The following is an 18096-nucleotide window of genomic DNA, read 5'->3' on the forward strand; positions in this document are numbered from 1 at the left end:
CTCTTAAAAGCTGAGAACAGGGGCGCCTGGGTGGCGCAGTCGGTTGAGCGTCCGACTTCAGCCAGGTCACGATCTCGCGGTCCGTGAGTTCGAGCCCCGCGTCAGGCTCTGGGCTGATGGCTCAGAGCCTGGAGCCTGTTTCCGATTCTGTGTCTCCCTCTCTCTCTGCCCCTCCCCCATTCATGCTCTGTCTCTCTCTGTCCCAAAAATAAATAAACGTTGAAAAAAAAAAAAATTTAAAAAAAAAAAGCTGAGAACAAACTGAGGGTTGATGGGGTGGTGGGAGGAAGGGGAGGGTGGGTGATGGGTATTGAGGAGGGCACCTGTTGGGATGAGCACTGGGTGTTGTATGGAAACCAATTTGACAATAAATTTCATATTAAAAAAAATAAACATATATATAGAACAGATTAGAAAAATCCAAAAGAATGGTTTATTCTCAGATATTCTTTAATGGTGTCAAATTCAGTGCAATACCAAAAATGCAACTTTATACGAGGTTAGCTTAATATTAAAATGTTGATTTTTAGTAACAACTGTGAATGTAAACTGTACTATCTGGTTTAAACTACAATGCAAAATTATTCCAAATATTATGAAATGTACACACAAAGCAAAGTTGTGTCTTCTATTTCTAATGAAGTGGTTAGTTGAGACAACTATTTAGATAATTCAAACGTAATTACCTGTATATTTTAAGTAAAGCTATTTTAAGGCTTTATTTTCCCTTTTCAACTTGTAGGTACAGATATCAGTTAGAAATTATGAGTACCAGCATTATGTACCCAAACAGGTTGGAACTAAGAATCTCACAGTTGAACATTAGAGCTTAAATATCAAAATCAGAGCAGAAATCCTTGATGGGGTGCAGCCAATCAACCTTTAGGACATAAAATCATTTAGGAAACTGAGCTTCTATCCATACCAGAGAGACATATGTCAATCATTTGGTCAAAATTTTTTACAAAATAAATATATAACACCAAGCACTGAAACATATACGAATATTACCAAACCTAAATTGTTATTGGTAGTGGCAGTGTTCTATGTGTCTTAATTTTTCTCCGGATCAGCAACTATAAAATTTTCCTTTCCAAACAGGATTGAAATGCAACATGAATAAATGGCTACAATGTATTTTTGTCTTGTTTTAATTCTCTCAGGTTATGTCTACAAGAGTCAACATCAAACGCTAAAGCTAAGAACTTATGTTTCAAAGAAAAGATTCTGGAATTCTGAATACCATGTTCCATTTCTCCTACACTCAGAAGCGAAAGATGATGGGAGATAAAAGCAGTGCTTAGAAAGATAGAGGAATAAGCAGTAGTTTGATTTGCAGCCAATGACTAGTTACTAGTCATGTAAAATGGAAAAACCATTTCCACATTTTCCTTCGTTTTCATGTCTGGAAAAAGAACAATAATAATATTTTTTATTGGGAATTTTTTGACAATTGAGAGGAAATGTGTAAAATTGCTTGGCATACCAAATTAAACTTAAAACTTGTATGGTGAATGATCTTAAAATGGGATTCCCAAGCTATCTGTAGAACAATTTATATAACAAAACGACTGTACACACCACAGTCTCTCTTATTCATTTTCTCTCTTTCTGACTAGACAATTTCAATGAAATATTAAAATTGTCACAAAGTAAAGGTATTTGGCAGATGCACATCTATAGTGACCTTGTCACTTGCTAAATTTTAATAAACTTTTTCCAGGACTCAGTTGTCACTAAGCTTAGTTTTATGTGTACTTGGAATACTAGTAGGTGAGTGACAAACGCTGTACAACTATACAACACATGTGGGTAACACAAAATCTCAAATCGTCTTGGTATTTAGAATCGCAGAGAAAATAATGGGTGACCAATGCATATCAGTAAATCCTATTGCATAAATGATCAGCATCATTACTATCAGAATCTTTTCATCACTCACAACTAGAAGTTTCATTTAATTGGAAGACTTTTATGACCAGCTCTGTAGAATTTTCCCTCAAAACTCTCAGTAGGTAATCACATATATATCCACTGTGTAAAAGAGATCTTTTAGGTAGATGTTTCTCCAGTTTATACCTTTGATTTATATTCCAGCATCTCTCCCATCCCCTAGTCTCATATTTCTAATAGCCTGATATACATTCTCCCCTATGATATATAACTTTAAAAAAGAACTGGGGATGGAAAAAAAAAAAAAGAAATAGAATGAAAAAAGCAATCTTGGGGGGAGAGCAAGCAAAGCCAGGTCTTCAAAATATATGTATCTGTTAGGAAGAGAGAGCTGGGTATTGTAGAAGAGAGCACAACAGAATTAGGTTGATGTGATCTGAATGTTTTTGCTCCTCTGGCATGAGGCCATCATGAGTTCTAATACTGTTTGAATGAGACCATTCTCTAGGTTTACATTTGGGAGTCTCTCATCAAAACTAAGCAAAAGCTTCATAAAAAAAAAAAAAGCTTATGCACAGTTAAGGAAACAGTCAACAAAATTAAAGGCAACCTGTGGAATGGAAAAAGATATTTGCAAATGACCTATCTGATAAAGGGTTAGGATCCAAAATATATATAGAATTTATAAAACACCCCAAAAACAAAAAATCCAATTTAAAAATGGGCAGAAGACACGAATACATATTTCTCCAAAGAAGACACCCAGATGGCCAACATCACTCATCATCAGGGAAATACAAATCAAAACTACAATGAGACACCATCCCACACCTATCAGAATGGCTGAAATCAACAACACAAGGAATGACAGGTGTTGGTGAGGATGTGGAGAAAGGGGTACCCTCTTGCACTGTTGGTGGGAATGCAAACTGGTGCAGCCACTCTGGAAAATAGTATGGGGTTTTCTCAAGAAGTTAAAAACAGAACTATCCTACAATCTAGCAATTGTACTACTAAGTATTTACCCAAAGAATACAAAAATACTAATTCAAAGGGATACATGCACCCTGATGTTTATAGCAGCATTATCTACAATAGCCAAATTATAGAATCAGCCCAAGTGTCCATCAACTGATGAATGGATAAAGTGGATGTGGTATATAAACACAATGGAATATCACTCAGCCATAGAAAAGAATGAAATCTTGGCCATAGATCGAGCTAGAGAGTTGTTATTATGCTAGGCAAAATAAGTCAGTCAGAGAAACACAAATACATATGATTTCACTCATGTGGAATTTCAGAAACAAAACAAATGAGCAAAGGAGAAAAAGGAGAGAGAGAGAGGCCAACCAAGAAACAGATATTTAATTATAGAGAACAAACTGATGGTTACCAGAATGGAGGTGGGTGGGAGGATGGTTAAATAGGTGATGGGGATTAAGAAGGGCACTTGTGATGAACACTAAGTATTATTAGGAAGTCTTGAATTGTTATATTGTACACTTGAAATTAATATTATGCTGTGTATCAATGAACTGGAATTTGAATAAAAACTTTAAGAAAAAAGCTAATAAAAAAGTTTAAATTCACCAAGTCCAAAATCAGGTTCATCGTAGCTACCTCAATTTCCACAAACTGACAAGTTAGCAACCCCCTATTTCCATCAGTGATGTGCATATTTCATTCTCAACTACATTCAGAATATGAGATTTGTGTTTTACTTCAGTCTTCAACTGTAACCATCCAGCAGCTACAAACTTATATACTCCATTTCCTTAACACTGGCTCTAGTATCTAGCTTCATTTTGTATAAAGAACTGAAAAGCTCACAAACCATGCAATCTGAAGCAAAAAACTTAACCTCAATTCATTTATCAGCAAAACTAGGAAGATAATAAATAATACCTATTGGATTCTTATAAGGATCAAATGAGAAAGTGGTGAAAAACACTTTTGTAAACTGCAAAGCTCTATGCATATTCAAAATGTCATTTAGTTGTTTTTCACGGCAAGGGTTTTATGATTTTTTATTGCCTTTACTGCCAACCTAATATAAGTTTCATTACTATCCCAATAACCTCCTTAACCTCTAAACTAGTTTTTATACTTCTGTGTCTCCCTGATTCCAAATCATTCTGCAAATATTTTCCCATATCTCTCATAGTGCTAGAATGTCCTTGGTTCATTATTCAGTAACAAAATCTCTTAATGACTCCAAAGTTCCAATGGAATTCAGAAAATACTCTCCAGTCTATCAGAAGCCTTCCATCGTATGGTCCTGACCTACCTTTGTATATGTATCTGTATTTCCCATTAATTCCCTCTAATACATTATAACATACTCACAATCACAGGCCCAAAACAAACTCCTTTACTTCACGGGTTCACAAAATCCCTTCTTTTAAAATTCCTACTCTCCTTTCAGATAAATCACCTATCATACTTTGTCATGAGCACATCTTGGCGCTTCTGCTCAGATATGAACTTGTCTTTCTCTAAAATTTAACAACACATTATACCTTTCTCAAGGAACATGCCCTGCCTAGTATTTTGCTCCTAGAATGGTACTGTACATTCTGCAAGACCATATGGGCTGTGTGTGAATCATTTTTAATTAGCCTGTAGTAACTAGGATAGCAATCTGCACTTTATAGGTGCTCAAGAAAGCATTCGTCCTATTTCATTGTGTTGATATTCAGTTCCTAATCTCAGGGGAAAAAATAATGATTTCATAAGTAAGGTTTTTGTAGTTTTAGTTTTAGTTTTTAATTTTCCCATTTCTAACAGATAGAGTGAGTTTCTAAAAATGGTTCTCAACTCAAATCTGAGTTAGGCTGACCTGGGGAGTTTTTTCAAACAATTCATGTTTAGACTGTATCCCAAGCCTACTGAACCAGTATCTGTATCTGGAGAGGTATTATGTTAAGGAAAAGTGCTTCAAGTTGCATCTCCAACTGCTGCAAATGGTCCACAATGTTTCTGGCAATAAATGAAAAAACACATTTTACTCTTGATTACAGGAAAACTTCAAGGTTTTCTATCTTATAGAATGGAGATGACACTTGAGATCATTATAGAGATGTGCAAGATATTCTTCAATATAAGCAAAAAGAAAACCTGTTTGAAAATGAATGAAAAATCTTTTGGGATACACATGATAAAAATACCTGAAGTCACAAATATGTTAATTTTAACTTTTTTTAATTTTTATTTATTTTTGAGAGAGAGAAACAGAATATGAGCAGGGGAGGGGCAGAGAGAGAGAGGGAGACACAGAATCTGAAGCAGGCTCCATGCTCCGAGCTGTCAGCACAGAGCCTGATGCAGGGCTTGAACCCACGAACTCTGAGATCATGACCTGAGCTGAAGTCAGACACTTAACCAACTGAGCCACCCAAGCGCCCCACAAATATGTTAACTCCGTAGTGAAAAACAATTACCATGAATGGGAAGAAGAGGTAGGGCTTTGTGTTCTTCTTTTGGAAAATTCAACACATTTTTCATGCATGTTATATAAATAGGCTGTATTTTTGCAGACTAAAATTACAAATTGCAAAATAGTCTGAAGGATGGCATGAGATGATAATAAAAATGACAAAAAGAAACAATGTTGTGTTGCTTCAGAGCTGAATGACTGAATATCTTGTCTATACAAGTGTCCATCAATTGAAATGGTATTTAAAACTCTGCTTCCTTTCATTAGGAGATTGTTCTTTGGCTAAAAGCATCTATATAAGAAATTATTCCTGAATGTTTTAAATATAATAGAAACAGAAAGGTTTTAATTTTAAGGACAAAAACTAAGAACCCATGGAGATGCTAACAGGAACCTGAATCACAACCTTCTGAGGTAAAGCAGGTGGCACCTTAATTTTCATGGAGAATAAAGTGCAATTAAAGGTTTCCTTTTTGTTATTGCTCGATATTAAAGTAGGATCTAGAATTCTACATTTGGAAAATACTGATTGAGTTTGCATATGATTTAGATGTGTTTGTCTCTTCAACTAATAAGAGTGCAATACATATTAATTTAATGAATGAAAAAATTAAGATAAATCACATGTAATATAAACAAATCTCACAAACTTAATGTTGAGGGAAGCCAGACACAAAAGAGTACCTACTACTTAATTCCATTTGTATAACTCAGAAACAGGCAACACTGAAGTATGTTAACAAAAGTCAGGAAGGTGGTTAACTAGAAGGAGGGGAAATAATGAATGGAAGAGGGAAGAGGAAGGCTTCTGCAGTGCTGGTAAAGCTGTTTCTTTCTTTCTTTTTTAAAAAAAAATTTTTTTTAACATTCATTACTTTTTTAGAGACAGAGTGTGAGCGAGGGAGGGAGACACAGAATCTAAAGCAGGCTCTGAGCTGTCAACACAGAGCCCGATGTGGGGTTCGAACTCAAGGACGGCGAGATCATGACCTGAGCAGAAGTCACTTAACCGACTGAGCCACCCAGGAGCCCCAGTGGTAAAGCTGTTTCTTGATGTGGGTGCTGAATATACTGTATTGAATGCTGTATTCAAATTTGTGAAAATTCATTGAGCTGTATATTTATGATGTGTGCACTTTTCTATACTACATTAACGTTGAATTAAAGTTTATTTTACACCTCCTGCTCTGTGCTGACAGATCAGAGCCTGGAGCCTGCTTTGGATTCTGTGTCTTCCTCTCTCTCTCTGCCTCTCCCCTGCTCACACTCTGTCTCTCAAAAAATAAACAAAATAAAATGTTAAAAAGTTTATTTTAAAAAAGGGCCCTTTAGCTCCATCTCTTATTATGTTTGGAAAGACCTTCCAAATTCAGAGATTATTTTGTAGTCTTCTATTTTCTTTTCTTTGTGTTTTATTCTTTTCATTTATGTGGCTATTTTTTGGTCAATGGTATGAGTTTTAATTAATTCTTAATTAAACTTAAATCTTACACATAAATTATTTCAAATCATGTAAAATGCTCAATTGGTTATTTTCCAATTTGTCATTCTTCCTATTCTCATTCTAAATTAAAACTTGACTGGCCTTGAAAACACAGGCTTTTTTCCCAGCAGGTCTGAACCTGACTTACTGTAGAATATTGGGTCCTGAGAGTTACAGATCTTACTACTAAATCATGTTGATAAGCCAAATTAAAAAGTAACATTTTCAGGTAATTTGAGTTATTTTCCTGTGATGTAGGGGAGCGACATTTACCACTCCAAAATGTGTCTCTTTAAAGTTTTATCCATGTAAGTAATCTCTACACCCAACATGGGCTCAAATTTACAACCCCAAGATCAAGAGTCGTATGCTCCTCTAACTGAGCCAGCCAACCTCCCCCAAAATGTGCCTCTTTTGCATGTGGATTATTTTATGCTGATTATTTTTAAGAAACAGAAGGCTTGGAAGAACCTTTGACCTTCCACCTAATTGCCTAACAGAATTTAGATAGAGGACCAACTCCAGGAAGGGAACTATCACCATAGATTACTATACTATGAACTAGGTATAGTAAGCAGGGAGGTAACCCCCTATAAAACTCCTATGGTGAACAGACCTATCAAAGTCTGTTTGTTAAAATTCCTCCTGTGTCCCAATTATTTCTGTAGGGCCCAGCAAATATTTCTTACCAAACACTTATTCTTTTTTTATCTTCCTGTGAATAAATCTTCTTTCCCTTTGAAGTCCCAGACCTCTACCCATTTCTCCTTAACTCTGAATGGGATATAAGCCTCAATTGCCTAGCTGCCTCTGGCCCTTATAGTCTTTATGGCACTCCCATATATATGTAATTAAGTTTGATTTTCTCTCGTTAATCTGTCTTATGCCAATTTAAATCTTAGAACAGCTGAAAGATTCTTGAAGGATACAGGAAAATTTTTCCTTCCCAACAATGTCAATGAGTTAATCCTAATTCAGCAATGGTGGCATTGAGATACAAAATCACTTGTTTTGAAAACACAGACTTGTAACCCACATCTTTTCTGACACACATTTATAAAACCTCAGCTCCACCCATTTTCCCTCTTTCCAGAGTTTGCCAGAATGTTCTGTGCTATTCTCAACAGTTCTCTACAAATTCCCGTTCTTCTTTTTCTAGAACTATATAAATCCTATGACTAAAAATTCTGTTTCTCCACTACTGTGATTCAGGATTTCTTTTGTTCCAATTCCTTTTGTCTTTCCCTAAACTGCACTGTAAAAACTTTTTCTACCGTACTGTTGCTCTCTTCACTATTCTTTCAGTATCCATAAACTTAAAAACAAATTATTCCCATCACCATGTTGAATTATGATACTGTTGCCAAAATAAATACCAATTTTAGCCTTGTAACAAATATTTACACTCTTTTCATAAATATCCACATTTATTTCACCTTTTAACCTTGTGGAAACTAAAAAATTATAGAACTATAGGAAAATCATGAATTCACATTAATTACAATAATGGCATGATTTCATTACTTATTTCTTAGATATGCTGGACTTGGCAAATGACTGGAAATGGTAGCTGAGAGCAAGGGAGGAGTCAATATCATGTTTCAAGTCTGCAAGCCTGGGATTATGATAATGTCTGGAGATGACACTCGAGAGTGAAATCCAGTAGAGTCCAAGTAAATGTAAAAATATCAAAACATTTGTCTACTTACCCACTGTTCAGAGTGAGTCTACTCTAAACCTCTTTGTCTACTCTTTACAATTCAATCTCTTATGAGCCTTTCCTACTACTCCAGTTTCCAAGGACCTTCCCTAGGGCTCCCCACGTCACCCTATAATCCAACAATTACAAAGTTGACCCTGGCAAAGAAAAGAGTTTCCAGGGACCTATTTTAATTGCACAGCTGTCATTTATTTTGATGGTTGATAAACATTTTGAATATCGCCCCTGGTAATCTCACAATAAAATAAAACCTATGAGAGGAAAGGCAGATTTAGCGGTGAAGTTGATGATTAATTCACATTGGACATAATTAAATAGACTCAGTTTCTTTGTTAAATAAAAAAAAATCTAAGGTGTCTACAAATAGTTTTTAAAAAGTGAGAAAATGACAGCTGAATTAATTACTGCCTGAAGTTTCAACTAAAGAGATATAATCGCTAACATCATTCAAGATAATTTCATAATTTCAAGTAAAAGGCAGAAATGAGAAGATAAATAACCATCACTGATAGAGGATTGTGTGTTTATCAGAAAGACAACAGTTATTTCAAATACTCTCTTCTGTAACATTGAAATAACACAAGAAGCTACTCCATTAAAGACACTGTAACTTAAATTGTGGGAAACAGTAAGACAAAATACAGTCCTTATCCTCAGGGAGTTTACAATTTAATATGACAGCTAAAGCAGAAACAAAATTTCAGCATAAATCATAATACGCTAGATATGCTAATTAACATTCCTAAATGGTAAACACAATACACAAAAGAGGGGGATTAAATGAATTTAGATGTATAGGAAAAGCTTTCAGACAATTTGAGACTATTTAACTTGGGCTGAGGGGCATCTGGGTGGCTCAGTCAGTCAAGGATCTGACTTAGGCTCAGGTCATGATCTCAGCATTCATGGGTTCAAGCCCCACGTTGGGCTCTGTGCTGACAGCTCAGAGCCTGGAACCTGCTTCAGAGTCTTTGTCTCCCTCTCTCTCTGCCCCTCCCCTGCTCATGCTCTGTCTCTCCTTCAAAATTAAATGAACATTTAAAAAAATTTTTTTTTAATTTAAATTGGACCAGAACAGAAAACCAACAGGCAAAAATTAACACAGAAATGGAAGGACATATAAAACACATTAAAGAAAATTAAAATATTCTTGTATAAAGATTAGAATTGTGTATTTTCACTAGCCTGACAAATTGTTTAGCACATCATAAATGCTCAATAACAATTTCTTCCAAAATTAGTTAATAGAATTTCTATTAGGACATAGAGACATACAAAAATGATTACCACCTTAGATATCATCATATACATAATTAAATCAGTCTTTAATGAGGGTAAGAATTATAGATTGGAGGGAAAAGGGGACAAAACCCCACAAACTATATGTGAGGAAAATCATTACCTAAATTCGTAGAAGGTGGAGGAACAAACGGTATGGCAGTAAACAACACGTAGATTACGAAATTCTATTTATCTACATTTTTAAAAAGTCTCCAAGGAGTGGAGGTGGTGGAACGAGAAAAGTGAATACACATTTAGGACATTCAGGATTAACTGCAAGCAATCAGACAGCTATTGTTAGGGAAAGTTTAATTAGAATAAGTGAGAAGATTTTAAATAAATGAAAAAACTACAAAAAGTTTGCACGTGCTTCTCCTAAATGAGTTATAAATGCCTTAGACAACTTAAAAGTAAATTCTTGAGTGGGGCACTGGACCGAGAATGACTGTTATTTCACACCATGATGATGCATAATTGCAGAAGTAAAACATCAAGTGTGTTTATCAACTATCTTCAAAGGGAACAGACTAGAAAACGATAGATAGCACTTACACGGTATTTCCCAGATAAATGAAGCTTGCACTTATTCTAAGTGTCACTATTTAAAACGACTACATTAGACACCATGCAGAGTGCTAATAAAACCTTTACTCTCCTTGTTCAGCACATTTCAAGAGTCAAATTTTATGACTGGCAGCTCACTAGTTCAGCCTTTTCATGAAGTCATCTTCGAGAGATAGCGATCTACTCGGTGGCCCATTTACAATCAGTCCCACATCAGAGCCACGAGGTTTTAACGCAGAGCTGTTCTGTGAACGCTCCCTGAATTTTAAACAAGCCACAAAGTCAGCTGAAGCTACTTCAAGCAATTGAAGCTTTTCAAAGATACTACCACTGATTGCTTTGTAACCCAGACAAGTCAGTTTCTCAGCACTTCAGCTTTTCAATTGTTAAAATGAGGTTTTAAATATTCTTCCTTCACATCACTTGACGAAATGGTGGGGATTACGGAGACGATTTTAGTAAAGTGGTTTTAACTTGTTGAAAATTGGTACATTTACACTGATTATTCATACTAAGGTCAAGCAATGTCTCTGCACTCAGACCACTGCCAAGGTGTTTAAATAGAAAAGGACAAGTGACTATATTTCTTCTGTTGCAAATTAGCTCAGGCTACCCATTTTAATGTCAACTGGTTACTTGCGCAACAGCATTGCCACATTTTTGTAGGCATCAGGGTGCACGAGATGTTTGTTACAGAATTAATCTCAAGTTGATGAATTACGTTAAACATACCATTAGATTTCTGACCCCAAATCATTGTTACAGAATTAATCTCAAATTGATGAATTACGTTAAACATACCATTAGATTTCTGACCCCAAATCACACCACTTCGTGAAGTTCCTAATCTGCGAATACAATTAGCACCTCAATTATCTGAAGCACCCTAGCTAGTGAAACAAAACGTGATTGTAAGCAAGTAACACTGTCAAGCATTGTTCACTTAAATTCTTGACTGAAATACTCTCTCTGAACTGACAGATCAGGTTACTTTATGGGTTACCTATGGTTAAATTCATACACAAAATAATAGAGATATCTGAACAGTTTTCCCCCACTTTGTAAGGGGACACTCAAAAGTATGACATACAGACAAATAAAACGGATTTAAAAATAAAACAAAGAGCTGATATAAAGTTACTTAAGATGTATATTATATGGGTTTAATTAAACTTTACATGGTGCTATCCGGTATGACAGTTGCCAGCCAGATGTTGCAATAGGGCACTTGGAATATAGTCAGTCTGAATGAGGTATGCTGCAAGCATCAATAACATACCGGATTTCAAAGACTTAGTATAAAAAATGTAAAATGTCTCATTGCTAATTATATTGATATTGATTGTATATTAAAATAATATTTTGTATATATAGAATTAAATAAAATATATTATTACATCATTTTCATTGGTTTATTTTTAGTTTTCAATGTTGCTACTAGAGAATTTTAAATTACATATGTGATTTGCATTATATTTATACTGGACAATGCTGATATAGCTGTCAAAAACAGGTGAGAGGAATCCACTGAGTAAATAATCTTTTTTCTAAATAGAGGAAACAAAAGTTCTCAACCTAGATACAGAATTTAAAAACTGATACATGTACATGATTCGTGACAAATACTAAAGACAAAAGGAAACAGTTTCTGCTGATAATTACATTGTATCATGAAATATAATGAATGTCAAATCATGTTCACCCTGATTTCAGGAAAGAACATCTACAGTGGGAAATTATGTCAGATAAACAAAATGTGTGTAGAAAGTATAATAACCATGTTATCATAAGCATATGTAACCACAAGCTGGAATATCAACTTGTAGAACAATCTACACAGTGACTACTACACATTATGAAACTAGTATCTGGATTCTATGGCTTTTAGGCGTCATTGTTATAAGAGACTAATGTGCCTTTCAAATTTCATCAATCATATTTATTTAGAAGAAAGACTTATCAAAAATTATTTAATTATTTTAATTTTGCTTTTTATATGTCATTCTCAAACATCATTTTGCTAACACTGAAAAGCTAATTACTATACCCGGGTCATATAAAATTATGCACTGACGTTTCTTAGATTAAAATATGGCTCTATATTCTGGATTAAAGAAAGAGCATTTTGACCCGTTAAAAAATTATTAAACCAGTTATAAAATTATAATACACTCCTGCAATTATTCTGCTAATCATGTAATTCATTTCCAAGGAATGTTCAAAGTTCCCCCTAACAATCCTTCCCCTGCCACCTTCATCCCCTTTTTATTTTCAGACAGTCTTGCTCCTGAGAGTTCTTTTGAACATGCTGTTAATGATGGTATATGGAGGTGGAATTTAAAATTAAATCAACATGGGATCCACGACCACCAATAGGTGAAGATCCAATGACAAGATGAGTTCATCAAATTTCAACACCTAAATGTTTTCTTTCCATCTAAATTCATGTCTCAAAAGTAAATCATTGTATATCAAAAAACACCCCTAATCTAATGACCCAAATGCTTCACTTCCTTTAACTACATTCTATAATCCCCCCATCTTTCTATTTCTACTCTCCCTCATGTGCTTGTTCTCACTCAAGCTCTTATTCTCATAATCTAAGACAGCTCGTTTATACAATTGGATAGCTATCAAGATTCTTTCAAAATCTGAAATACTCATTTCTAACTTCCTGTTACATAAGACTTGCTACCTAGGAATGCTTCATCCACCTCTGTGAGTAATATAAAATGTTAGGTAATGGCATACTTATGTTAAAACGTTTCTTAAATAGTACTTGCGTTCTTCTTCATTACAACATTATCAATTGCCAAAGAATCATAGAGTAAGACCAATGTCCAGGTTGAAGGCTTTTATTTATATGCCATGATTTATAATTATAATGTTAGAGAAATATAGTGTATTATTTATGAGTGAACTGTTGGATGAAGAACACTGCCAGGGTTCAAGTCCTGGCTCTACCATTTGTTACTTGTGTGACCTAGGCACATTACTTCTTTGCCTTGATTTTTTTATCTGTAAAATAGTATTAATACACTACCTATCTCTTACTGTGAAAATTAAATAAGGAATAACATGAAAAATGCTGAGAGAATACCTGGCATATTAAAAATATTCAATAAATCATATGCTCAAAACTCCAATATCAAAAAAGAAAGAAAAAATGATAATTAAATTCCAAGGTAATTCTGATCTCCAAAACTATTCAAAATTTTTGTGGCTCAGAAGTAGACTGGAAGACAAGGGGGAGACTCATAAAATCTCACTTTTCAAAGCAGGACAATAAAACATCTACAATGTCTGCAAATTTTAGATTAAAGGTCATAGATGCAAATGAAATCTGAATTTATACACTTCATTTCAAAGTGTTCAAATTAAAATTTCCCTAATTTCCTAATAGAGAAAGGCCACCATTGTTGCATTCTCAATTAAAATTTAAAACAGGGAATGATATAAAGCATAAAGTCCCGCTTTACTCAGATTGGCATTATTTCTTCTATTTATTCTGAGGTGCAAAACTCATTTTCTCAGTGAATAAAGTTTAATGAAGCAATGGAGCAAGCATATGTCTCTCTGAGAAAACATAATGTTTTCTACTGAGGTTTCTCCAGAATTCATGTAGAAATTGATTATCTTTCAGAGTAACTTTAGGGTTGCCTGGGTGGCTCAGTCAGTTAAGCATCCAACTCTGGACTTCAGCTCAGGTCATGATCTTGCAGTTTGTGAGTCCAAGCCCTTCCCACCCCCCCCCCCCATTGGGCTCAACGCTGACAGTACAGAGCCTTCTTGGGATTCTCTCTCTCTCCTTCTCTCTCTGCCCCTCCCTCACTTGTGCTCTCTCTCTTTCAAAAATAAATAAATAAACTTAAAAAAAGAGTAACTTCAAATGGTGTTAGGATGCTTTAGCACAGTCATGCTTGAGATACCACTTGAAGAATGAAACCAATTATTTGGTGAGAGCTGAAGTGTGAGATAGTATCTTCACCTCTCTCTCCATCCCCCCTTATCAGTCCACAAAAAGGAGAAAATACTAGTTGGGCCAAATTCCACGTCACCAATTGGACCATGTATGCAAATGCATGGATGGGGGTGGGGGAGAGGGGAAAATGGGTGATGGGCAATGAGGAGGGCACTTGTCAGGATGAGCACTGGGTGTTGTATGGAAGCCAATTCGATAATAAATTATATTAAAAAAAAAAAAAGGAATGACCTAGGGCAAAGTGAGATGTGAGCATTTCTGGGTCCCTTGGCTTAACATCATTTAAAACCACATCAGTATTGGGGCGCCTGGGTGGCTGGGTCAGTTAAGCATCTGACTTTGGCTCAGAACATGATCTGAGTTTGTGGGTTCGAGCCCCACATCAGGCTCTGTGCTGACAGCTTAGAGTCTGGAGCCTGCTTCAAATTCTGTGTCTCCCTCTCTCTCTGCCCCTCCCTCACTCTCACGCTCTGTCTCTCAAAAATGAATAAATGTTAAAAAAATAGTTTTTAAAAACACCTCAGTATCAATCCTACTTAAAACAGTAGAAACAGTGGAAAAATAAAGAAAGAGAAAAAAGTAGTGTGTAACTTCTTTGTTAGTATTTAACATGTACTGTGATATGCAGAGGAAAACCATGATTTTGGAGCTCTGAACATTGGCAATCACCAGACATAATTCTAGAGTTTTGTTTTGTTTTTTGTTTGTGAGGTATGTGCCTTTTTTAGGGGGTTAAGGGCACTCAAGTGTTCCCATGGATGACAGGGCATAAAAAGTTATAGGAATCTTCAGGGAAATTATGAGGCACAGACATTTGAGAATCACTACTATGCAGCTATATAAGACATCTGTAAGTTTTCCAATGAAAAATCAAGTCCCAGTTGAAAATCTGCAATGTTACTAAAAATGAGGAAGACCTCTATTTTATTCTCCAAATTGAAAAATTACACTAATGCTTAAAATCCCATGTAAGCACCTCAGTAACATTTGGCAACATCACACAATCTGCAATCTGAAGATTAAATTAAAACATATGGTCATATTGATATATTTTTAAAGAAAACAAATTTCAAGAGCAAGAATAAAAGAAGAGATTGTCTTACCTCCCATCTCGATCCCAGTCATACACCTCTACTTTGATTGTTCTGTCCATGAGGAAAACATACACATAAAGTTACTTAGTAAGATTAAAATAACATGACTGAGCATTAAAAAATAAGTTGCAGATTTTCTTAGATGAAATAATGTAGGTTTCATAAAATAGTTTGAAGTTGATTTTGTTGATTTTATTACTATATTTTGATTTATATCTTAAAATGGGTTTTTCAAATCTTATTGATTCTTCAAAGGCATAGGGAAAGTATATGAGAGGAGCATGCTGAATTTGACATAGCTCCTCAATGAGAAGGTCTGCAACTACTTTCCTACTCTTGAAAACCATTGTGTTAGAGCAGGATTTCTCGATTTTAGCATGAATCACAATCACATGGAAAGCTTCTCACACCTTGAATTGTTGGACTTCATGCCCAGAGTTCCCAGTTCAGTGGGCTTGAGTTGGGGCCTAAGAATTTGAATTTCTACCAAGTTAAACCAGGTGATGCTGATGCTGCTCATCAAGAACCACACTGCAAGAACCACTTTCTTACAAAATGAGTTCAGTTAGATAAAGTTATGATCTTGTTAAATGAATAAAAATGACATTCAACTTCAATTTTCAAGGAAATTTAACGACATGCTGCTAATCAATAGTTCCTTCTACACTAGTTAATAGAATAAATTTGCATTTTTCTAATACTCAAGTAACAAGATAAATAAAATAGCAAAGATATTGGGTTTTTACTTTCTATTTATTTGCTTTTCCTTTGGGGGTAAGGGCTTTAATTATAAACCTCATAATCAACTTCTATTTGAAAAAGAAAAAAAAAAACTTTAATGTCAAGAAATCTTAAGGTATATTGTGGGAGGATCTTCAGGGTCACCTCACCCAGTTACTTGTAAAGCCCCAGAATCTCCCTGTCCTCCATCTATATAACTTTTATGATTCAACATCCATGAGAACAGTGATGCCAAATAGCATTTTCCATAGGAGACTCTTAAATATGGAGAACAAACAGAGGGTTACTGGAGGGGCTGTGGGAGGGGGGATGGGCTAAATGGGTAAGGGGCATCAAGGAATCTACTCCTGAAATCATTGCTGCACCAAATGCTAACTAACTTGGATGTAAGTTAAATAATAATAATAATAATAGCATTTTCAAGAACGCCTCAGAGTTGATAAAATATGTAGTCATAGTCTTCTACATTTACTTATTCCACTCCAGAAAGACAATGCCAAATTAAAGCATTGAGGCAATGAAAATTCTACAGTGACTTTTGAATAATATGTCAAAACAAACTAAAGTTTAATGTATTTTTAGCGTTTTGCATATTTCTGGCCTTGGAAAATCAATCAGTTTAACCAAACTTTAGTCAAATTATCCCTCTTCCGCAAATTATCATGAATAAAAAAAAAAGCTATTCCAAAATTCTGAATAAATCGTCTGTTGGTAAATACACATTTACATAGGTAAAGAAGCACCCTAAATTTTTTAAATTTGGCTTAGATTATCAGATACAAAATCTATAGTAAATATTCAAAACTCTCAGAAAAGTTGTCATTTATTTTACCTGTCATAATCACCATTACATAATGCTCTGACTGAGATCTTGAATGCTTGCCATACAGGATTTAGAGTGTTTTTGACAACTTCTGTTTTATGACAAATTGTAAAACTGTAAAAAAAAAGTTTTCAGTTATTTTTATAATTCAGTTATTATATACAGCTTAAGTAGTAATTCTTCTTTTTCTTTCTTGTAGAACAAATGTTGTCAGTCTCTCTGTGGCTGGTATATCATTTAGCAAAGAGAGATTTGTTTTAAAACTTTAACGATAAGCTCACTACAACACAAAGCAATGAGATTCTGCAATAAGTTTGTGAAAGACGATCTTTTGCACATTCAATAAATTCTAAAGTTGCTTTGTAAATAATCTCTATAAAAATTGTGATGACAAATCAAACAGTGAAAAATATCTATGTATGCCCAACAAGATTAGCTTGTTATAGTGCTGAGAACAAAAACCTGGTTGGGTGGGTTGAAGACAGAAAAGAGAAACAGAAACAGAGTGTGGAAACAATATGTTTGGAGAGTTTAACTGTAAAGAGAAATTGGGGGTAGCTTCAGGGGATAGATTAGTCCCCAGAAAGTTTGTGGTTTTCGTTACTTTAAATTTTTCTCTCCAAGATGGAAGAAAAAACAGCAAGGTTGTATACTGAAGGAGAAGTCCCAGTAGATAGGGAAACAATTTATGATGCATAAGAGAGAGGGGAGAAAGGCTACAGCAATGTCCTTAAATAGATGAAAGTGGATGGGATACAGGGCATCAATGCAGAAGTTGGCCTTGGGACCTCAGATAGTCATTCTCTAGGAACATTCAAGAAGGCAGAGTGTACCGGAGATGCTGTGATGGGATCATGCGAAAGTTCTCCAACTGCCTCCATTTTCTTATGAAATAGGAAGCATGATCATCAGCAAAGAAGAAAGTGAGCAGATGTGCTCAAGTGTCTGGGAGAGAGGGAAAGTTGGTGGATTAAGTTAAAAAGTAGGATTCTTGAAGAGGCCTAAGGGCCCACTTAAGGTAAACATCATGAATTTATAGTGAGACAACCCAGCTTATAGCTCTTTCTTTATCTAAA

General features: G+C 35.1%; 1 protein-coding gene across 2 annotated transcripts in view; it reads right to left on the reverse strand.

The window, feature by feature from the left end:
- Nucleotides 1–18096, reverse strand: part of CPNE8 (copine 8) — a 236797-nt gene that overhangs the window by 93158 nt on the left and 125543 nt on the right. For both annotated transcript variants that reach the window (XM_045467285.1, XM_045467287.1), the window contains exons 9-10: nt 17030–17134; nt 15466–15507 (exon numbers count right to left, since the gene is read on the reverse strand). In XM_045467285.1, the coding sequence (XP_045323241.1) occupies nt 15466–15507; nt 17030–17134 (147 nt within the window). The remainder of the gene's footprint in view (nt 1–15465; nt 15508–17029; nt 17135–18096) is intronic.

This window comes from Leopardus geoffroyi, chromosome B4, assembly GCF_018350155.1.
Source record: "Leopardus geoffroyi isolate Oge1 chromosome B4, O.geoffroyi_Oge1_pat1.0, whole genome shotgun sequence".
In the NCBI taxonomy this organism is placed as follows: domain Eukaryota; kingdom Metazoa; phylum Chordata; class Mammalia; order Carnivora; family Felidae; genus Leopardus; species Leopardus geoffroyi.